The sequence below is a fragment of the Ruditapes philippinarum genome, unplaced genomic scaffold, assembly GCF_026571515.1.
Source record: "Ruditapes philippinarum isolate M1 unplaced genomic scaffold, ASM2657151v2 ctg1059_1_1_1_1, whole genome shotgun sequence".
Classification (NCBI taxonomy): domain Eukaryota; kingdom Metazoa; phylum Mollusca; class Bivalvia; order Venerida; family Veneridae; genus Ruditapes; species Ruditapes philippinarum.
In genome coordinates this window covers 270,817-295,906 of record NW_026866195.1, presented here as the reverse complement: position 1 = coordinate 295,906, position 25,090 = coordinate 270,817, and the positions used below count along the sequence as shown (strand labels likewise).

General features: G+C 33.7%; 1 protein-coding gene across 1 annotated transcript; it reads left to right on the top strand.

Annotated features, from left to right (window-relative positions):
• Positions 1-4,085: 4,085 nt before the first annotated feature.
• On the top strand, positions 4,086-23,915 carry LOC132731649 (transmembrane protein 216-like). The gene is made up of 6 exons (XM_060717865.1): positions 4,086-4,162; positions 17,272-17,288; positions 19,047-19,140; positions 20,722-20,814; positions 21,963-22,164; positions 23,322-23,915. The coding sequence occupies exons 1-6, from the start codon at positions 4,129-4,131 to the stop codon at positions 23,335-23,337; spliced, it is 456 nt and encodes a 151-aa protein (XP_060573848.1). The 5' UTR covers positions 4,086-4,128; the 3' UTR covers positions 23,338-23,915.
• The last annotated feature ends 1,175 nt before the right edge of the window (positions 23,916-25,090 follow it).

The following is a 25,090-nucleotide window of genomic DNA, read 5'->3' as shown; positions in this document are numbered from 1 at the left end:
CTATAGTTGAGTTATTTTGCATTATAAAACAGAAACATTTTCTAATCATTTAAGATGGTTTGTAGAACAAAATCATTTAATAGCGACCAGCATTTAGCTAAAAATAATATTACCAGATAATACAAAAAAGTACCTTTTTCGTCAAAACGTCCGTACACAAATAGAAAAATGTCCATGGTAAATTTTCCAAATATGATGTTTTCTTTGTTCATAATGTCTGAAATGGATCTTGTTCTGTGTTAAATGTTATGCAAAGTTTATCTATGCCAGTTTAGGCATTAGTGCCACGATAAAATAATATGAGAAAATGGATCATAAGATTTGGACAGAACACTTGATAAGATTAAATGTGCCTGAGAATTTTTTCTTATTCTGGCGATTAAAATACCAATTAAACTAACAATTTCACCATCTGAATGAGACTTAATGAGCTTTTGGCGTTCTTTAGAGATTCTATTTTTTCTGACTTCTTAAACTTCCAGGTATACAGGGAAGACAGACTAGAGGGCAAAAGTGGGGGAACCCTCATTCCTAAGCCAGGAACAACCCGATCTGACTCTGATCATTCATAAAAAAGATCCCCAAAAATAGTATTGCCTGGGTGCTCGGGGATTACAATATGCCTGGGACATAAGATAACAGAAGCATCCTTTGCATGGACATGTACTTTGTGTAATAGTTTAAACCATTCCAACACCAGTTCAAGTATAATATCCATTACCTCACAAAATAGTTTTTCAAGCCTTTCAGATACAAATGTGACTCCTCACCCCCACACTAGTACATCCAAACCACAAACTCACAACTATGTTTCGAAAATTAAAATTATCTGTGTAAATTGCCAATCTATTGTGAACAAAAAGCATGAATTTCAAAGTATGATTATTTCTCAAAACCCTGATGTTGTCACCATAACAGAGTCTTGGCTGAAGAAAGAGCATTTTACAAGAGAAATATTTCCAACATCCCTAGGGTACACAGTCTACCGAAAAGATAGACAAACCGGAAAAGGAGGTGGTGTACTAATACTTGTAAAAATATCTTTATCTCATGTGAACAACCAAAACTTAGCACTGACTGTGAAATTTATGGGTTAAAGTAGAAATTAAAGGTACAAACCATTCTACATCGCATCCTACTATAAACCACATGAAAACGACACAAAAGTACACTTGAATTTGAAAAAAATCACTAGACTTAACAAGAAATCTTAAAGACAAAAAAATAGTTCTAGGAGATTTTAACTTTCCAAAACTTACATGGGACTCAGAACATAATTATTCTTACAAATCTGGCTTTAATTCAAACCCCACTTATGATAAATTCCTTGAAGTCATCGAAAATCATAGCCTTACTCAAATGATAAATGAAAACACAAGACACAACAATATTTTAGACCTCTTTTTAATTTCAAACCACACACTTGTCAACAAAACAGAAATAATCCCTGGAATTTCAGATCATGACATAATCACAACAACTGTACACGCACGACCAATTATAACCAAACAAAAACCAAGAAACTGACAAATTTATAAAAAAGCTTACTGGCCTGATTTAAAAATCATATGCAGATATTTAGCAAAGAAATCATACACAAAGTTGATACACTTTCAGTTGAAGAACTATGGACTCAATTTAAATCAACAATTGAAACTGGAATTGCTAAATTTGTTCTAAAAAGAATAGGATCAAAAAAATCCTTACCCTACATAACAAAGGTAATTAAAAAACTCATGACAAAAAGAGACCATATATACCAAAAACTTAAAAAACATAAATCAAATCACGAACTTAGACAAAAATTGAAAAAATTGAAAGAACTCATCAAAACTCAAATCAAAACATCTTACGACCAACACGAAGAACACATATTAGAACTTGATGACAATGATCCCACAGACACCAAAACTAAGTTTTCTACAAAAAAACTGAACTCTCACTTAAAAAACTCAAAACAAGATTCCCAAAATGTAACAACTCTCAAAGACCAAACAACAGGCTCTCTTAAATTAATCAACTGCGACAAGGCCAATATATTGAACACGCAGTTCCAATCAGTTTTCTCCAGTGCCTCTCCATTGTATCTAAAACAAACTTGCATGCAAAAACTCTATTACCTTGACCCCAAAAATACTGTAAATACCCTCATATATATGTCAGCAAAAATGGGGTGCTGAAACTTCTTGCCAACCTAAAGATAGATAAAGCTGCAGGCCCAGACCTTGTTCGGCCGGTTGTTCTAAAAAAAACTGAGGAATGAAATCACAGATATTATCACAATTCTATTCCAAAAATCTTTATCCTCTGGTACAATTCCCTCTGACTGGACCAAAGCCTATGTTTGCCCTATTTACAAAAAAGGTAACAGCGCAAATCTAGCCAATTATCGACCGATTCTATTAACGTGTATCCTTTGCAAAACACACGAACACATTGTCGCCTCACATCTCTCTTCACACTTCAGTAATCACAACATTCTCTTCGACCTACAACGTGGCTTTAGGGAGAAACGCTCATGTGAAACACAGCTTATTGAACTAACAGACTCCCTTGTCAACAACATCTCAGCAGGGAAACAAACAGATCTTATTCTCCTTGACTTTAGCAAAGCCTTTTACAAAGTAAATCATCATAAACTTCTCCTTACACTTCAAGAAAACGGTGTCTCCACACAAATTCTCAATTGGACACGTTTCTTCCTTATAGGTCGGAGCCAAACTGTTGTACTGGAAGATGAACACTCTACAGAAGTCCCTGTAAACTCTGGCGTCCCCAAGGGTCCGTCCTTGGCCCACTCTGCTTTCTGATCTACATTAATGAACTTACATCTTCTCTCTTCAAGTCTCAAATTCGCCTCTTTGCTGATGACACTGTTGTTTACATTACTATAAACTCGTCCTCAGACTAACAATCCCTTCAGGAGGATCTCAATAAGATGCAAATCTGGGAAAAGGGAGTGGGACATGGAATTCAACCCCTCAAAATGTCAAATCCTTCACATCACTAAAAACAAAAAAGTCATCAACAACAAGTACTTCCTTCACGGCCAAGTTTTAACATCAGTTCCTAGTTCAAAATACCTTGGCATTGACTTGTCCTCAGACCTAAACTATAACACACATATCTCAAGAATTGCATCAAATGCAAATAAAACCCTTGGATTCATAAAACGAAATATCAATACAAAAAATGAAAAAGTAAAACAATTAGTTTATAAATCCATAGTAAGTCCCCAGCTAGAATATGCATCAACTGTTTGGAGCCCCTAGACACAATCAAACATCAAAAAAATAGAGATGGTCCAAAGACGAGCGATACGCTGGGAAAAACAGGATTACTCCCCTTTGTCATCAGTTACAGCCATACAGAAAGATCTTGGCTGGCGTTCTCTCGAGCATCGCAGACTAGACTTTAGACTTATTAAGTGCTTTTTTTTAATTTACCATAATCTAGTAGCTATCAGCCTTCCCACATACATTAAAACTCCATCTAGGCTTACTAGACATATGCATCCCCTTTCTCTTAGGAAAATACAGGTTACATCAGACTACAATAAGTTCTCCCACTGTATCACACTTTGGAACCAGCTCCCAAGGAACATTGTCACCCTGCCTGATCAAGATCAATACAAACAGGCAGTGGTTAAGATACAGTATTAGTTGACTTGTTGTGTTTTTACTTTTAAATCTTTCTTTCACTGTTACTAATAAAAATATTTTAACAATGACTAGAAGTTTTCAATGGATCTCACTGTCCTGATTATTTTCATTTTCAGGTTTTTACTTTTTCTCACATCTATCACTAACACACCCGACACGCACAATTTCCTGCCTATATAACACACACGAGATGGGTTGGCAGTACTCAGAGATAGATAGATAGAATATGCAAAGCATCAACAGGCCAACAGAATCCCTGATAGAATGTTCCCAAACATATGATACACTTCTTTTAAATTAATAGTCTTGTAGAACTTTGATTCTTTTAACATTTTAAATTTGCATATATCAGTTAATAATTTCTTTAATGACAATGTGCCTGCTAGTCATAATCAGAATGCTATACCTTCATTCGTCCATTCCGTGTAAAGCAATACTTTCCGTGTAACATCATATTTGTTTGAAAATGGCGGCTACTCAAACTCCTAGACCAAATAGAGGTATATTTTTTAATGTATTAAGAACGTTGCATGATAAATATACATATTTTGTAGAAAATGATAATTTTTAAAACGGTCAAATATTTGTCAATCTTAAAGTGTTGACTTTTGAATTCTAAATCAATGAAATACACCCGTTGGAACAAACGATACGTGCGCAAACATGTTTAAATAAGTGGGTGGGGTAATGTGTATAACAAGACCCACCAATTTGACAATAGACTATTCCAATTTCCTGTATTTCATACCAGTTCCTCTCCTGATGCTTCCTCTCTGACTGTTTTCACCTGTGTTTCGGGTAGAAATCTGCATATATTTTGTGCCCTATATCTGCCTCAATATGCGAAAGGAAGTGGCTAGTCTTACAGGCCCGTACGGCTAGCCAAAGTTCTAGCCGTATGTGAGTCACATACAACTAGCCAGGACACACTGTATTGGCTAGTCGTACGCAGGGCTCATCCTGGGGGAAAATTATAGGGAGAAGTGACATCCTCGCGAAAAATAGAGAGAAGGGAAACAACCCAATGTGTATGCATTAAAGGTACTCCACTGAGGTACGGCCTAATGTCACAAAAAAAAAGTAAAATTTCACGAACCGATAATTTTTTGTTACCTGCGTTATAGGGACATACAAACAGAATCAGTGATACATGGATATGTGTTCTTTGGATTGGCAAATCGTTTGAAATACATATTTTCTCCAATTTTGTGGGAAAAGCGTTTAAACACCTTTCAGTTTGCAAATCTGAATAAAAACAACGGTCACGTGATGATTGTCGGGATGACTAAAAAGCGAAACGGAGAATTTTTTGTGTATCGGCAGCAATGAAAGTGTGAAAGTGGAATATACCAACAATCCGTAAATTTAAAAGCAAATTATGGGTTTGTTTGTTAAATTTCTTGTTGTTCACATATGTTCTTGTGAGAAAAATCTTTCAAAAGGAATTTCAATATATTTAAAGCATTACATTGCAGTGTAAGAAATTCGGATTTGAAACCACTAGGCTGGTCGGACTACCAGATTGGAATATTCAATAGCCCAAAAGACATTTCACTAGCACGATTCATTTGTTCAAAACAGTTGTTTATATTGCCTCTGAAAATACAGTAGTCTGGCCGGGCTTGTTACTTTGAAAAGTTGGTAGTCCGAGGAGAAATTTAGTAGTCAGGGGCTATAGGACTAGTGCTAATTTCGAACACTGACATTGTTGTAATCATGTTTTTTTCTCCATTACAATGATGAATTTAGCTAAACGTACGGAGTTGGAAACGGACATACACAAATTTTACAAATATTCTATGTTAATTTGAGAGCTTTCGTGTAATTATTAAATATTATGTATTAACTTTGTAATGGTTAAAATATCCTGATATCTAGGCTAAGAAAATTTACTTTGTCAATCACTGTTATGGGTCCTATTTCAAAGGTCACTTTGGTTTATCTGACACCCGTTCAGGAAAAAAAACTTCGTAATACCTTTTATACAATGAACATGAACTTGAGTATTGTAAGCATAAAAAATCACACGCACACACAGAATGTTATTCCAGAGATTTCTCTTTAACTCTGATCAAAGCACTGAAAGCACTGGCTAAATAGAGAATGAATCCGGCCTCACTAAAGGACATTTAGGCTTCAATTTTATTAGTTAATATTTCTTATGTATGTCTAGTGCATATTATTTATAATTAAAATTCTATAATGAAAAATCGATCTCCTTTGCTAGATAGATCTGAAATTTAATATTTATCATTTTCATACATACTAGCATAGTTATCCGCATTGGATGTAAACTTTGTTGATGAGAAGATTACTACGTTTTGATCTAGACATTCAAAACTATAGGTAATTGATACCTGTTTCATGCACATGGTAAACATTATCAAGAAGGTCTGAAAAGAGTTACAATCTGGCTCTATTAATATAATTATTATCATTATTGATTTAGCAGATATCCTGATAAATTTCTTTTTTATTGGAAGGCCTCCGTACTAGTGATGGGTCAATTGAGCTGTCCTTTAATGTTACCAATATATTGAAGCTTCCCGGTGGAAAAGAAATTGAGAGCGTTATAAGAGTAAAAAATGAAAACTGGAATAAAGACAAACAAGGCGACGGTAACGTTCACAGGAAGCAGCCCCCAACACAGTCAAGCTTCCACAGCAGGGCTATTGCCGTGACTAGTGAAATAAACTTAAAACTGATTATATAGTTGTTGTTCTTTAAACCCTAACTTTCTTTCAAATGAAACGAACGAACAAAATCATGATACTTGCAAGACAAATGTGAAGGGCAGGTAAGTAAACGTAACTTTAAGAATTCAGTAAGATAGTATTAACCTCACCTCATACAACAACCATTGCTTAAACTATGTTTTATAATACTTCCAACTCCTAGACGGTATAAACTTGGGAAAGGGCGATGCATATCTTAACCATTGTTTTTACTCCTTATAGCCTGTTTATCATGGCATACTCATTGCTAATAGATTTTTAAATATTTTGATAAAAAAGGTCAGGTTCATTTCCCGACTATTTTTGAAAACACGAGTGACTGGTTTCAAAAATTGCAATGGCTAAATATTTGATCGGGTGCATTTCATTGCATAACTAAGTTAGAAAGAGAACCCTGCTTTTCTTGCTTTATAGCACTAAAAACCTTTATTTTTTCTCTACTTTTGTCTCTTCTTTCTTCCTGTTTTCTCTTTTTTTGTTTAGTCTTTTTATTTACCACTTGAAAGCCTGAAATTAAATTTTTCATTGATAATTTAGCTGTGGTCCTGTGTTGCTTGGTTGTGTGGGTGTTGCATATATCTCTGACACAGCGGTTTCACGACAAACCTAACAACAAGCAGTTCTTAAAACAGCTGAAAACTAGCGATTTTAAAAAAAAAGAAATATTTTCATTTTGTTATAAGTATCCAACAAATTACAACGCATTCAAAGTTTAAAAGTAGCTTTGGGTTACAGAATTGTCAATGAATGCACATTCACAAATTACGCGGATGAATATCATTTTAATCAATGAAAATGCTTTTTTAAGCAGATGTCGAGAGCGTATTTCACAAATAAATCTGACTGTCGAGTAGTTGAATATATAACATGTCGGAATGTTTTGGCGGGAAGATTTTTGTTAAATTATTTACATCAATGTTAAACAACAGGTTTTTCTTGAACAAAAAACCTCGAAATTAATAAGGATTACAAACCCGAAATGCAATGGAAAATCTAAAATTTAGTATTACTTGATTTTATTCAGGCATTGTTCGTATATCTTCTCCGAGGTGCAAGGGTAACGCGCGCTCGTTTAGTGTGTCTGGGGTTCAAATCCAATTCAAGGCAATTAGTTTTTATAAAGTTTCTTTGTGAAGGAAATAGCCACGATATGCAAGGATAAAGTATGACTGTCATAAAAATGAACATAAATGATTTTTTGATGCAACCATAGTCATGAAAATTCCATATGTATCCAAACTCTGGTACCAAGCAAGAAGAATTATAGTACATAAAAATAAACTTATACAGGAAAATAATACAGTTTTAAAGTGCGATTTAGATTGCAAAGATCAGAAAATACCACAGAGCTTGCAGCCTTTTGATTTATCTTGTTTTTCGTATGTATGTTCTGGATATTAGGTGGGTGGTTCTCGTAATACTTTAAGATTTATAAGTAATACCGAGTATGTATTAGAAGCCTTTCTGATTGTTTCGGAAATACTGGATATCGTTTTGAAAATTTATAGAGCTACTTAAGTATTTTAAAAACATGAACGAAAAATTTCACAGTAACAGGAATTAAAATTAATTCCTAAGTATTTCGGTTACAGTGATTAAACTGTAATCAAACGTTTAATGTCTCCTAAGAAATGTTCTTTGGAATTAAATACTAAGTGTAAGCACTTGAACATAAACAACCAGATTGCTTGCAAAATCTTTATCGGCAGGATAAATTGGTTCACAAAATACGATTTTTCACAGTCATGATCAAATGAACAGACTGTCATTTTCTTCCTGTTACCGATAATACGAACAGACTGTCATTTTCTTCCTGTTACCGAAACATACTCACCAGGAAGATTTCAATTAGAAGACCCGTCACTGACAGAATGTTCTTAATATTTGAAATAGAAGAGAATTTGCTAAAGCCAATTTATGAAAGAGAAATCGGGGTTGCTACTTATTAAATAATTTGCCCATAAAAGAGGGTTTATTTTACTCGTTTAGATTATTTTCAAAAACAAAAGTCGCAAAAAGCAAAGGGTAGCTGATATTAAGATGTAAACCGCGACACATAAAATTCATTTACCTGTGAAACTGGAGTGAAAATGTGTTAGTTTATCCGTTTTTTTCTTCAGTGCCTTCAGCACTTTGATCTCATCTGTAGCACAAGTAATGTAATTTATATCGTTTTCACCGAAAAATCATTAAATTCTAAACAAGTTTCTAATAGAATCATAAACATTTATTGTATCATAGTTTGAAGACTTTTCTGTTGAAAACGAGTCAGAGTTAAATCGAATTCATATACATGCACAGTGCGTAACTGGAGTGCAGGTAATAGTTCCCAACACTCCAGAGCATGCCCATTGATGTACTCATTCTTTTTTTTTGGGGGGGGGGTGCTTTTTTTGGAATAACGATAGAAAATGCCACATTCAGAAGCTGGTTCATAGGTTTTTTTTCTGGGTTTAATATTGTTACAACAGGGAACGTGCATTTTAATTTTGCCTATGGTATGAATATGATGTAATTGTGTGTGGAACGTGTATGTACGATCCTATCAAGATAGCCTACGAAACGTAACTCATTACATACACAGATGCCTGTTTGTGCCAGAAACAATTTTGCAAAGGGGGCACCTGAGTTCTTACTCCACCAGTAAAACTGAAGAGTCGCTAAAATGACCTACACAGTCTTGTGTGACGTAACCCCACTACATCCCAAAAACAATCAAATCAAATGAGACATATCATTAACTGTATTTGATTTAAATACGTTATAGATAGTGTTAAATACATTTATTAGTGTGATTACACTGTGCTCGTTATAGTATAAATATCACCGATGCATTATGTTTGCCTTAAAATATTGAAATTGAAACTGAAATGTCAATGAAAATAATTGTACATGTATATAATATCTTTCCGTTTTGTCTAGAAAATGTCCGCTTCGCTGGCGTTTGTTTTTTCAAGACAACGAAATTGCTACCTTGATTATCTTTTATACAGTTTTTCTTCGTTATACTTAAGTTATATAATAGGTTAGAGTGAAGAGAAAAAATCAATAGACTTTTTTTACCCCCGTTTACTCTGTTGTTCCAAAAATGTCCGTTGCGTATTTTAGTCTTACCCGATGAATTGTGGGTAACTTCTGTACATGTCTGGGAAAACCAACTTTCATTTTTGCATCAAAAGCTAATGTGAAAATGCATTTTCTAGCATAATTGTTGTTAGAGGGTTGGTTAAAGTGTAAGTTATTGTTATTTTAGTCATAATATTGTGATTTGTGAAGAAATTTGTTTACATTTTTTTAGGACACCAAATTACCTGTCAGACCTCAGTGTAGCCCCTTTAACATGCATGGCTATACATCCTTTAACTTTAATATAAACACAATTAATCTATTTATCAGCTATTTATAAGTTTTCTCTAAATAATATTCTATATATTCTCATGTAAATATGTGTAAGAAAAAATGTGATGAATAAATTAATTCTAGAACATAACTTATCTTATGTCCCAGATTAATTTTATATTTTCACTTTCTTCACTCTTGATAGAAGATAAAGTTACATTGGATATTGATTACTAAAATCTGACTATCCAAGCAGTTCTGATTACATTTCTTGTATGCATGTATGTTGCTACCTTCTATAATGTAATGTCACTTTTATTTGCATATAATTATGCTTATAAAACAATTTTCAAACATCGAAGAATATGTAAAATATGTACTGCAAACATTTGTGCACATTATATTTGATCACTAAAATCATATACATTCATTTCTTATTGAAAAATTTGACTGAGAAATTATAGAAAATAAATTTCTAATTACCTCCCTTTATTTTCATGAAATGTTATACGCGTAATATCTTTATAAATAATGCTTTTTGAAATGTTCAATATTGATAAATCTTTAACTGAGCGTCATATTTATGACATTAAAACAAATATATATATTGAAACAATAAGAACACTTCTTTCATACATGTACACATGATATACAACCGATATGTAACATGCCGATCATGATTCGTAGTTTTTTCCGGGATGTCGTGCCCACGTGGGTAAGCTGTGTCAAATTTGGCATTTCTACAAAGATAACAATGCCAATAACTCACACTGTCAATAACATACCAATTGTAAGATTTTTGCGAATTAGCATTCTTAAATTGTCGTGTAGGTGTATCAGAATCAGCAACTTTCTTTTACTGCTAGATTTGGGCATTTCGCCCTGTAGCCATGACGTGAGCGACATAACAATTTTTTAATTGATTTTAACGGACTGAAATCATTTAAAACTATGATTAATTTTTAATCCGGTCGCTGATCATTAATGAAATTGATTATTTTTAATTGACTAACAGTTTTGTGATAACCGTGAAAAACCCATTGCACATCGCCTTTACTCAGGTTAAACACCGCATGTATATCAATTAGGGAAGATTTGCACGTGTTTAGATGATCGGGAAAAAACAATCTATAATTATCGCCAAATCCCGTAACTGTCACACAATTATACCCGTTTCGGGCCGATGCTCTCGTTATTTACTGTTTAGAGTAGGCGGTCTATCGCTTTGCGTACAGGTAGAAGGGTAGTATAAAGCGACGCTCTGATTGGATAATGATAATTAGCAGTCGTCATATGGGCGGATACAATCTCTGCTCTTTACATCGCCAAGTAATTACCCTTTGGGAATTAAGATTTTACAGTGTTCCCATTCACGCACAAATGTACGTGAATCACGTATAATTTACAAAAATCACGCATGAAATTACAACTAGGTGCGTGCATGCACGTATAAAAATTGAAGTTGAATTGCCAAAACATTATCCGCAAATTCGAATCACAAATCAATATTCTACTCATAAATCTCTGAAATTGTTTACAAGACCGTAAAAATCGATACGACCGTAATTTAATCTGAGGTCATAACTCGGGTTTCCCAGCTGTGCTATTTTTAGCTCATAGACTGGTTCATAATTATTAACGACGCTTAGCGACGCTCTATATTAAACGCAGTAACAAGTCTACATCCGGGCAATACAAATAAGCCGTCTGAAATATTAAATAATCGCTGGAAAAGTTATTAAAAAATGCAACGCAATTTAAATGAATGGTTCCATAAAAGCGATTCCAGCGAAAAATCGCCGACATTTACTCAATCCTCTAGCGCAAATCAAGAACCAGGCCCTAGTGAAAATAGTGTTGAACCCCCCCCAAAAGAAACATTGCAAACGATTTCAGAACTCCTGGTTGTCCGAATTTTCATGGCTTAGATTTGACAAAGACAACGGGAAAATGTTTTGTTTAACATGCGAGATATATGAAAAAAAAAACACTTAAAAAACTGTCTGTGTTTAACTGACTTGCTTGTCTAAATTATAGTTTGTACCCCCTTAATATTCTGTGTACCCCCAAAATTATGACCTAGGGGGTACATGTACCCTCAAATTTAAATTCTAGTGGGAACACTGTTTTATCGGCGATGTTGACTTCTCTTTGATCAATTGGGAGAGCGAAATGGAAATATACACGGCGAAGTTTTCGCCTGAATCCCCCTTCAGGATGAGCCCTGGTCGTACGGCACTTTTCAAAAATATATGGAAGTTGAAAATGCATAGATCTATGTTATTTTATGACTTTAAGCGAGGATTTGTACAAGACACAGCAATTGTCTTCGTATGTTTACTTTTTAGAGATTAATCGCCTTGTTGGCTACAGTAAAGAAAGTATACGAATACAGTATATGTTTTTGTCATCTCAAGACGTTGAGAAAAAATAGCGTTTGGTTGCAGTTAGATAACATCAAATGAAATAGTTTACAAAACGTTGATATTTTTTTGTTTCATTAAGTAATTTGAAAACTGAAAAAAAAAACGCCGAAAAATACTTGTTTTTAGGCTCTGATAATTGCGTCAATTACCGACGGTATAGAAGTTTGTCCATCATTAAGGAAAATTTGCCTTAATTAAGGCTTATTGATAGATTGTGCTTTTATGTTCGATATTTGAAATTATCTATACTGGCATGCGAGCAGTTCCCTTACAGAAGCAGTACCCGTATTTTTCATTTAAACGCTTGATTTTTACTTGCATTCTTTAAAAATTCATTTCAAATCAAGCAGATACATAAACGAGACAAAATCTAAGTGTCATTTCGGCAGTATGTATATAAAGTCTCATTTTAAATCACTTTCACCTGTGTGTCATCAAAACGTGACCTTGTTTTCTCTGGGGGATTCGGTCCTTAAAATACTTACACGGGAGGCTTGTTAAAGGGTTTTCCACTAATACCACCTGTTTACAATTAAGTAGGCAATGTGATGTAAACTTGTTTAATTATCAGAATGTTGACCAATATTTCTATATATAATAATTTTATGGCTTTGATGTGTAACATATCATGTATACAAGCATGCTATTGCATGTGAATGCGTTGGGGAATGGTGCCGGGTAATTGATACCCGCATTTAGTCTACGCTCTATTTCCTGAATAACATCTATTTATCTCTTAGATAATGGTCTGTTCAACAATTGTAAATGAAAAATAAGTCCAATATAATAAAATTGTACGGCTAGCCACTTCCTATGCGAAAACAGTTGTTTATAATGCCTCTGAAAATACAGTAGCCTGGTCGGGCTTGTTACTGTGAAAAGTTAGTAGCCCGAGGAGAAATTTAGTAGTCAGGGGCTATAGGACTACTGCTAATTTCAAACACTGTAATGGAGTGTAATAGTGAACTCTATGTTTTTGGCCTTTTTTGAATTAATTAAAAAGAAATAAAACAGTTTTTCACTTTTAACAGTAAAGTAATGATGGAAAAATAAAAATTATCAATTAATTGTTTTATTCACTTCATTTGGTGTAATTCCCCAGAGCTAAATCCGTAATGTACCAGAAAACGGTATTAAGCTAGGTTTTCTAAAAGGTTAATAATTGGACAATTTATCTTGTCTAAAGTTGACTTTCGGGTGAAGACACAAAGACTTGCAGGGCTCATCCTGGGGGGAAATTTTAGGGAGAAGTGACTTCCTCGCTAAAAATAGGGAGAAGGGAAACAACCCAATGTGTATGCATTAACATGCATGGCTATACATCCTTTAACTATAATATAAGTTTCAAAGACACAATAATTGCAAATAATTAATTTTAAATATCAAGACTGTCTTGATATTTAAAATTAATTATTTGCAATTATTGTGTCTTTGAAAATTGGCCACTTATTGTGTTTGAAAATTGGCCACTTATTCTGTCTTCGCATCTGAAGACAAAGATACAACAACACTCTGTGGGGCAGAGACAAAAAATCAGGGTTGGCAAAAAACTGAGTTTTATGCGTATTGCCCAGCACAGCAGGTAATACTGGGTAAACCTGGGTTTTTCTGGGTAATACTGGGTATTTCTGGCCAAAAAAAAATTCTATATACTAAGGAAATACTATTTGTTATGTTTTAAATATATAGTGCATTTAGAGATGCATTTTCTTTACAAATTGCTGCACACAACCATTATGGTCACAATGACCTAGTGACTAGTCATGACCAGTAGATAACCCCTATGGATGTTGTGGTCACAAGGTCAAAAGTCAGTTACAGTATCCTGATCACATGACTAATTGACTACTGATAGTCTGTGGGTATACATGTTTTACAAACCTTTTTTGTTTTTTTTTGGGAGATCTGTCTGCAAACAAATTTTCAAATTTGTGGGAGAATTGTCAGTAACTGTTGGAGCGAACCATCAGGAACTGGTAAGGGGAGAATAGTCTGTCATTCTAACTAGACTTGTCAAAGAGACATCAAGATATCTTTTGGACAGCCAATGTCTTTTTCCAAGTTCAATTTCAAACTGCATTTTTGTGCAATAAAAGTGTTGTCGAATAAAATTGCAGTATTTCAATTGAATCCTAACACATTTACTTAGGTAAAGAAAAAAGTTTTCATAATTATCTTTATGTCTGGAAGGTGAGATACTTTATAAGTATCCCTTCTCTTATGATTAGTCCATTCCCATTCTGATAAATGTGATGCGTATGTTGTACTTACGTGAGAAATTAAATGATCGACTGTCTAAATTACACAGTGCTTATAAATACGCAAAACAACAAAATCCACAAATTGATAAAATATCATGTTGCTATTATTTAATATACACACGAGATGACCTCGCGGACCCTTCAAAAGAGTCGGTAAACACACATGTAGTCTCAGTTGTTTAATCCAAATCATCAAAGGTGCTGAAACTCAACTGACTTGCACTCATTTTTAGCTCGACTATTCGTAGAATAATCGAGCTAATGCAGTCACCCATTTGTCGGCGTCGGCGTCGGCGTCCCTGTGGTTAAGTTTTTGTATGTAAGCTGGTATCTCCATTACTACTGAAGGGAATGGATTGAAACTTCACACACTTGTTCTCTGTGATTATCTAAGATGATTGGCACAAGTCCCATAACTCTGATTTGCTTTTTTACATAATTATGCCCCTTTTTCGACTTAGAAATTCTTGGTTAAGTTTTTGTATGTAAGCTGGTATCTCCATAACTACTGAAGGGAATGGATTGAAACTTCACACACTTGTTCTCTGTGATTATCTAAGATGATTGGCACAAGTCCCATAACTCTTATTTGCTTTTTTACATAATTATTCCCCTTTTTCGACTTAGAAATTCTTGGTTAAGTTTTTGTATGTAAGCTGGTATCTCCATAACTACTGAAGGGAATGGATTGAAACTTCAAACACTTGTTCTCTGTGATTATCTAAGATGATTGGCACAAGTCCCATAACTCTGATTTGCTTTTTTACATAATTATGCCCCTTTTTTGACTTAGAAATTCTTGGTTAAGTTTTTGTATGTAAGCTGGTATCTCCATAACTACTGAAGGGAATGGATTGAAACTTCACACACATGTTCTCTGTGATTATCTTAGATGATTGGCATAAGTCCCATAACTCTGATTTGCTTTTTTACATAATTATGCCCCTTTTTCGACTTAGAAATTCTTGGTTAAGTTTTTATATGTAGGCTGGTATCTCCATAACTACTGAAGGGAATGGATTGAAACTTCACACACTTGTTCTCTGTGATTATCTAAGATGATTGGCACAAGTCCCATAACTCTTATTTGCTTTTTTACATAATTATGCCCCTTGACTTAGAAATTCTTGGTTAAGTTTTTGCGTGTAAGCTGGTATCTCCATAACTACTGAAGGGAATGGATTGAAACTTCACACACTTGGTCTCTGTGATTATCTAAGATGATTGGAACAAGTCTCATAACTCTGATTTGCTTTTTTGCATAAGTATGCCCCTTTTTATCTTAGAAATTCTTTGTTTAGTTTCCTCGTGTAAGCTGGTATCTCCATAACTACTGAAGGGAATGGATTGAAACTTCACACACTTGATCTCTGTGATTATCTCAGATGATTGGCACAAGTCCCATATTTCTGATTTACTTTTTCGCATAATTATTCCCCTTTTTTGATTCATAAATTTGTGGTTAAGTTTTTGTGTGTAAGCTGGTATCTCCATAACTACTGAAGGGAATGGATTGAAACTTCACACACTTGTTCTCTGTGATTGTATTGAAACTTGAAGGGTTTGTACCTTTTCGTACAATTTTATGTATTCATATAGGTAAGCATTATTATACTCAATGAAACACCCTTGTGACAAATTTTCGAATAGTCGAGCGTTACTGTCCTCCGACAGTTCTTGTTTTATATAACAGAAGTTAAAAAACCTGTCAAGAAAAGATTACACATGTTAAATTATTGGCCAAGTCTGAGACATAGACATAATCAAGTTGAAAAATATTTCAATTGGACCTTCAAAACATATGATTTTATACATACATACATGAATTATATTTTAAATATATAGATATTAACCTAATTAATTTGGCGAGAATGGTTTAACTCATTTTGCAGACATTTTTCTTCATGCAAAATACATCGCCGTCAAAAATTATCTCGACGTTTCTTTGACAAGTCTAATAAGTAATAAGTTGGACTTCTATAAATCTCCCATAGAACATTTAGATCTAAATTTGATTAGCGCATATTTTGAGTACTTTTCTTTTAGGGGCAGATTTTTTTTTTTCATTTTCCCCAAAAATGGATGCGGCGGGTCAGTAAACCGAAATATCAAAAAATAATGGCCTAAATACGGGGAAAATGGCTTTGTCATCAACCTTTTCAACAAACTACAAATAAGAACAGTTTACTTTACATAAAAAAAATCATATTTCATCGAGGCGCTTTGTTATATAACATATTGAGCATGTGTTTACATATAATATGTTTTTATATTGCATTTTGCAATCACCACAAAAAATAAAACAATGAAAAACAAAAAAGTGCATTTTCTTTTGTTATTGTTTTTTCAACTTCAAATAATATAGACAGAAATATTCATTTCAAATGATATTTAACAAAACAAACAAAAAATGAAATTATTTACAATTACCTATCTTTTCTAATGTAACCGGCATATATACTGAACCAAAAAAGTAACTTTCGCAAAGTGTGCCAGTTGTTCAAGTATACCACTTAGATGTACATACTTATATACATGTAGTAGCTTGTAAAACTCATTTTGTTTGCAAAATCGGTCTGCTAATCCCCGTATCAAAGCCTGATATGTTTATTTAACGTAAAAATCGAGTTTCAAATGGACTGAAAAACTGTATTTACATATCTACATTCAAACTTGGAGAAAGTTTCTTTTTTGTTTCAGTATATATTCAAGGGTTACTCAATACTGTTACAGTACTAGAATCAAAGATATGTTTAAGGCTGGCCTAAAGGAATGTTATAATATGTTAATAAAACATTTTTTAAGGATTATCTGTCTGAGTATATTTATCTTTTCTTGTTTATTTCAGGTCAAGTACAAGTGGTTGTATCCTTTATATGATCTAATTAGAGATGAATGTCAGATCTAATGTAAATATTTTATGAATAAAATTGTTCATCTATATTAAATAAAGCCTAGGTCACAAATAAGAAAATGCCGCCGGGTGGCGTCTTTTTCTCCAAAAAATCGCAATATCGGCCGGCGTCCGTCCAGCGGCAGTGACTATCGGACGGCAGCAGCTGAAAATTTTCCTCATCGGGCGTGCACCTTCTAGTTTTAAGTTTAAAAGCTAACGGCGACCGGAAGAGAATTGGTTTGCTTGTGTTTGTTATAATTTCAGCTTAAAGAAAGTGTTATTGACTCAAAATATATTTGTAAATTTCTTTTGAATACTAGTTAACATGAATTTTTTCTTCAATGCCCATGCGAATGTCTGATTGATTTTCGCCTTCTACGGCCTCGATAATGACCGTTGGTGACTCGTTGTCAACAACACAGACCAACTCCTTGACCTTCCCCTTGATTTGGCAGCTGACTTCTTTGCTGGCATAATTACAACTGGTTGATTTATCTAGGATTTCATTTAATGTAAAGTCATTGTCGCCCCGGCGCCCGCGCAGCAACCGTCCGATTCACTTTTAAATCGCACAGACGCCGTACGGACATCCGGCAGCGATCGCCTGATCCGTTCAATTCTTTCTGTAAAACCCACTCAGCAAAAATCGCCCGACGACTGTTTCATTCGTGACCATGCAAGGTATCAAATTTAAAATTGCCCGGCGTCCACGACATCAAAAAATCTGCCTATTTTATAAAAATCGTTTAATCGGACGGCGCCCGTTTTATTTGTGACCTAGGCATAACCATGATTCAAGATTCAAATTTTTTATTTTGGCAGTTCAGTTAACAAATATTGAGAAAAATATGTAATAAACATAGTGTTTACACATACATTGTAATATACAATAAATATTATAATAGATTATTATACCAATTTCGGTATCTTTTACAATTTACATATATGGAAAAGCTAAAAGTTTATTTAAAATAAATTGCAGTTTTCTTATTTAAATTCAAAATACATAGAAAATAAACAGTCATGCAAACTTGTGGACAACTCTGCATTAGACAATCAATTACAAATTAGTATTTTTTGGAAGTGAAAAAAAGAAGAGAGAGAAGCAGAAAATCTAATCTGCTATTGCAATATTACATGTATGTTCTTGGAATTGACACAATGTATAAATAAGAATATTTTATATATGCATGCATAGTGTGTCAATTGAGTGATATGGTATTTGATTGGTTAAAATATTGGCTGTCAATTTCATGCACTTTGTAAAGTTACATGGTAAATTGCAAGAAAAGCATATAAATGTATAATGTATTTTTATTAGAAGCTTTTACACCTTATGATTAGGCACATGGCATACAGTAGCCTTAATTGATAAAAGTGGAAGTTGTCTAGGAATTATTAAATGTTATTATTTGTGTCAAACCTTTTTTAGAGGTGATGTGTTAAACTATAAGTTGTATGAATGTCAAGTGGAATTAACATGTAATTATAACATGTATAATAATCTCTTAAAATATTGTTATTTATTGACATGATTGTATTCCTGTTTTGCCTGAAAAGGTCAATATTTTGAAATGAATTATATTCTTTAATGATGTAATCAAACAAGACTTAATCATTGTTCTTGTTAATACTTGATTTTTTTAAAAAATATTTTTCCAACTAAGTGATTCATCATTTAAGTTTATCATTATAATTATTGGAAGTTAACCTTAACTGGTTTATAGAGATCATCATTGCCATATGAAGTGTTACTGTACTTGAATGGCTGGTATTTTGGACTTTTCTTTCTCTGTGAGATACTGCTATTTGTATACAAAGGTATGTTCTCTTTTGTAAATTATAACACCTTAAGAGATTTATATGTAATGTAACAACTTCTTAAAGATGTTTCAGTACATAAATTTGAACACAATTTTTTTCCACGTCCTCATGCATTGTTTTTAGCTCACCTGAGCATATGCTCAGGGTGAGCTATTAGGATCACTCTTCTTCCGTTGTCCGTCATCCGTGGTACATTGTCCGTTCACACTTTTCAAACGACTTCTCCTCTGAAACCATAAGGCAGATCATAATGAAACTTCACAGGGATGTTCCTTGTGTGAAGCCTTAACAAAGTTGTTCAAAGAATTCCATTCCATGCAGAACTCAAGAAAAAACTTTAAACATCTTCTTCTAAAAAACCCAAAGAGCTAGACCTAAGATATTAAACATGAAACATCTTCTAATGAGTGTCTAATAAGATTGTTAAAATAAAAGCCCTGGGGTCAAAATTGACCCTGTCCCAGGGGGTCTTTGATTTTCCCTATAATTATGCATAAAGTAAAAACTTTAAAAAAAAATCATCTTTTAAAGAACCCAAAGAGCTAGAGCTAAGATATTTAGCATGAAACATGTTCTAATGGATGTTTACCAAGTTTGTTCAAATAAAAGCCCTTGGGTCAAAATTGGCCCGCCCTAGGGGGTCATTGATTTCCCTATATTGCATATAGTAATTAAAAACTTAAAAATCTTTTTTTAAAGAACCAAAAGAGCTAGAGCTAAGATATTTAGCATGAAACATGTTCTAATGGGTGTCTACCAAGTTTGTTCAAATAAAAGGCCTTGGGTTAAAATTGGCCCTGCCAGGGGGAGGGGGGCAAAAGTCATTGTTTTTCATTATTTGTGTATAGTGAAAACTTAACATCATGAAACATCTTCTAATGGGTCTCTTCCAAGTTTGTTCAAATTAAAGCCCTTTGGTTTAAACTGGCCCCGCCAGGGGGCCTATGTACAGGTGAGCGACCCCAGGGCCATCATGGCCCTCTTGTTTGACATTATGTTGTGATACTGAAACAAACAAGGCCATTGCCTCAGTAAGCTATGTTTACATGGCGACAAGACTCATGCATATTATAAAACGTTCAACAGGGATGTGTGCTCAGGTGATTTTTACCTGCATGCACAGTTTTTATGCAAGAATATAAAATAAAGGCCAACACTTTTAAGCATGACTTTATGAAAGAAAAAAAGAGGATGGTAATTCTATTCAGTATGGTATTGGCATAAAGGTTTTATATACAAATAATTTTTCAACTGAAGATATTCATTTGAAACTTCACCATTGGAATTATAATTGTTGGTGAAGTTTCAAGACCCATAACTTTAGCATTGATTTTGAATTATACCCCTTTGTGAAATTAGAAGAATTATCCTTCTCACAACCTTGTTAGTAATGATTTTCCAGCGATCTATTTTTATTAACCATATAAGATAATCACTTGAAACTTAACTTGCAAATCACTGTCTCCAATAACTATAGCATTGATTTTCACTAAATTATCTCCCTTTATGAGCATTGTCAAAACTATGGAGTGAGCACTGAAATAGTCATCTATAAAAATATAATGTTGTTTATTACAGGAGAAACATTACCATATGCAAATGGTGTTCTTCCAGCAGAGGTCTGTTTGGTGTTCATTCTAGCTGGGATAGAGGCTTTACGATTGTTCTTTGGTAAGAAAATTTTATGTACAAACATGGCAATTGTCATGTTAAACCTATAAAAATATGTCATTATGACATTCTTTTATTGATTGTTGTAAACTCAATTTCAAGACAAATTCAGTTATCAGTTTTATTTGTGAATACTATGTTTTATGCTCCTGCCATTAAAACTAAAATGAGCCGCGTCACAACAAAACCAACATAGTGGGTTTGCGACAAGCATGGATCCAGACCAGCCTGCGCATCCGCGCAATCTGATCAGGATCCATGCTGTTTGCTATCAGTTTCTCTACTTGTAATAGGGTTTTTAAGCGAACAGCATGAATCCTGATCAGACTTCACAAATGCGCAGGCTGGTCTGGATCCATGCTGGTCGCAAATGCATTACGTTGGTTTTGTCATGACATGGCTAAAATGTATATACTTGCATCTGGTCAGTTACTTCTGCATGCATGATGGGATTGGTGCACATGACCACCATATGTAGGTGATGTGTTGAATGCAGGACATAGGTCCTAAAGACAAAGTTTAAGGTCACAGGTGGGGATTGCCCTTAGTGCATTTGTCATATATATTTAAATGCAGTTTGGGAAAAGGTATGAGGTCACAGCAGGGATTTGGACTTTCTATATATTAGATATTCTTAAGTGGAGTTTGTACGTGTTACTCATTTTCAAAACTAACATAATTATACTTTCAGTTCTCAGCATATTTATATTTGGTCTAAATTTAATACAAATTCATGAAAGCACTGCCTAAAACTTACATATAAAACTATAGAAAATAGTGTTAATATTTGCCAACTTATAGTCAATGATGTGGTGGAGGGTGCCTGGGGGGTGGGCGTGGGCATTTGTGGCCTTTGGATGCATCTATAGTTTTTCAATACATGTGTTATACCTAAATATTACAAGTATATTTTTCATACCATCAAATAGCTATACTGCCATTATAGAGAACATATTTTTAAACTACCCACTAAGTTATAGCTCTCCAGTATGAAGACAAATATTATAATAAAGATTTCAATTACTAGGAATATTGCATAATATTTATTTTATATGCTCCAGTTGATCTCACACAAGTATGTAAAGAAGGAAAGTTTCTAAAATTTTCACTTGCAAACTGCATGTTGTATTTGTATATTTTCTTTTCAGCAAGGAAAGGCAACCTGACAGAGAGAATTGTTGGTGTTATAGTGTCTATATTGTTAAGTATACCTGCACTGTTAGGAGGTGTGTTCTACCTGTACTGGCAGACATATGTCATGAGAGCTGATATTATACTGTCAGCCATACAATTAGCTTTCATTGGACTGGAACTCATCTTTGGTATTGTGTCCATTATAACTTTTGCAAGGTAAGAAGATACTGAGTTATACTAGATTAAATATTTTTAAAACTAAAATTTTAAAATTAGGCCTTCAGCTTTGCTCAAATTAAACTCACAGCATTATGTGATTGCATGATTAAGTTTGCTGTCTTCAAATCACTTGCCTTGGGTTTAAATCTTGTCAGGGACATTGAATTCTACATATGAGGAAGCTATCCAGCTAGCTAACTACTGAAAGTTTGTGGTTCTGCACAGATACCTGCTTTTGCCATTATTTTGTACAAAGGGGAATCTAAGGTCTTCCTCCGCCATTTACAGTAAAGCTGTAGTTATCATATGATCTGTACACTGTTGCGGTGACATAAAACAGAACAAAAACAAAATCTCAGTTAGCAACTTATAATGTGAGCATGAGATGTTTAGAATTTTACATGGCAAGAAAGTTTCATTTTCAGTGACAATTTCTTTAGTAACTTTAGCAAACGACTACAAAGTATATACAGAGCTTTCCTACTCACTCTTCCTAGTTTTGAAATCCAGATTTATAATTAAAGTTGTATATGTCATGATATATTTATAGTTATCATCTTTACTACCTTAGGGATTTACTTGTGCTGCTTGTCATCATGGTTACATGACAAGATTTATAACTGGTATCTATGCAGACATATTGAAGAATTGTCTCCCTTTGAACTTAAAATTTTATATTTTCATAATCAAAGGGATTGTTTCTGAAATCTTTGAAATGATGTTTTTTATCAACACCAACATCATGTATGACAAAGTTCATAGCATTGACAGTTTTTTGTCAAGAATTGTTACCCATTGAAGATTATTGTGGGGAACAAAATACTTAAAACTTTATTTTTGCATCTTACATTATAATAGGCATTTTTTGTTATTTGCAATATTTCATTATTTTTTCCGGATGTTTATTAAGCAAATATTCATTTCCAACATAAATAGTTTAGCATATTCTCTCATCAAACAGCTCTTTTTATCCCCCTCCCCCACCCCCTATCTTTTACATATGAATATACCAAAATTGAGTTGAAAGTCATATGCATGATGTATCGTTTGATCATTCAGCATGGATGTTCTTTCTGGCTTGTCTCTTTACTTGTAACATAGACTGTTATTATTACTGTGTCAGTTATATGAAATGTTCTTGATTATTGTTTCAGAGCTGCACCTTATTAACATGAATGAAGAAAAGGATGGAAGAAATGGATTTAGAATTTTTATGTAGAGTCTCGGTCTTATTTTAGACCAAGAGGACATCCAAAAACGGACCACAGATCTGTGTGTGAACATTTACATCCTACATTTACACTGCGCAATGCTTTTATAGTGACTTAATTTAATTACACATTCCATTGTATTTGTAAGTCTAAAATTGTAACATTTAATTGATTTTGATCATCTCGCTCTGGATTGATCTCTCACAAATATACATCAATATAAAATGTTAGGCGATACATTCTTTGTTATGTTTTTAAATATAAATTATATACTATATTATAAATTAGAAACTTTTAGATGCAGTTATTTTGAGAGCATGCCTTTGTCACATTACTTCAAACCATTTCATATCAAGTTGTTAGAGGATTCAAATGGAATTAATGTCTGTTTCTATTGTGAAGTTGTACATATTAGAATAGTTCATTGACATGTTTATAAATAGTTAGGTTGATTAAAAAGTCATTGTAATATATACATGTTTTTATGTACATAAATTGTAGAACAAACTGTGATATTTATTAAATATTTGAAAATTGATTAAACTGTATTTTGATTATTATTATTATATATCACGGGGTGGAACCCCATATGTATCTCAAAAATGAGCATCCGTAAAAAGTATGTGCGAATTTCCGCTGCTCCAGATGTGAGGCATAACACCAGATGTGACTGTGTTCTCCCTGTGTATATCCAACGCAAAAAGTTCTAGTATAGAGACACTACAAAGTTCTGATGGAAAGGAACCAATGATATATCTTGCAGCCATTTGAAATAATTGAGACCTTGTAAAGCACTTGCTGTATTCTAAACATTAACAAGATAAGAGTCACCTGACAAATAAATTGGCCTTACAAGGATGGGCTACAGATAATCAGAGTTTGTGGCTTTCAGTGAAACTGGGAAAGCTTAACTTTTTAAATGCTGTATCACGCAGTACAAGCCTTCTCTGGAGCACTGGTCCTAAAGTCATGTGTTTATCTTGTAAAGGTGATGTATAGAACAAGCATTTTAGAATCCCCATTTTAAAATTGAGCAAATGGTTAAAGCTGGAATTATAAAGTATGCCCTAATTTCATTAGTAAACAATAATTGTAACAAAAGCAACTATGTGACTTAAGACAGATTCAAAAGACCATTGTTAACTTTGAAAATTCTTGGTTAAAGTTTTATATGCAACATTAATTTTCAAAACTGCTCATAGTGTACACTCAAATCTAAGTACAATTTAATGTCTTCTTGGCTTTAACTGTAGGTCACTATCCAAGGTTAAAATGCTTTCTTGGATTTATAATGAATCGTGGTCTTTACATGTTATGGCCTTCTTTAAGCTCACCTGTCAAACATAGACAGCATGGACTTTTAGGATTGTCTACTGCATATCATTTGTCATCCACAATTAATAAGAATGACAGCTCTACTGAAATTAATTGGCAAAATTTGATATAAGTTATGGGTTTCTTACATGAAGCTCTACCAAGGTTTTTCAAATGGTTCCATTTCATTGCATATCAGAGTCACAGAAGCTAAAAATAGAATTTAAAAATGTAATCTTTAAAAATCTCCTCCGAGACCCATATACTTGAAGCTTAGATTTTTTGTAAGAAACATTGCCCTGTGGTTCTCTACCAATTTTGCTCAAATTATAGCCATAGGGTCAAAATTGGGCCTACTCCATGAGTGAAAGGTTTTCCTTATGTGTACATGTATATAA

Excerpts from the sequence above, each read along its gene's own strand:
- LOC132731649 (XM_060717865.1), top strand. The coding sequence starts at position 4,129 with ATGGCGGCTACTCAAACTCCTAGACCAAATAGAG. Across the intron at positions 19,141-20,721 it reads ACTGCTATTTGTATACAAAG|GAGAAACATTACCATATGCA; the intron begins GTATGTTCTCTT and ends TGTTTATTACAG. Across the intron at positions 20,815-21,962 it reads GGCTTTACGATTGTTCTTTG|CAAGGAAAGGCAACCTGACA; the intron begins GTAAGAAAATTT and ends TTTTCTTTTCAG.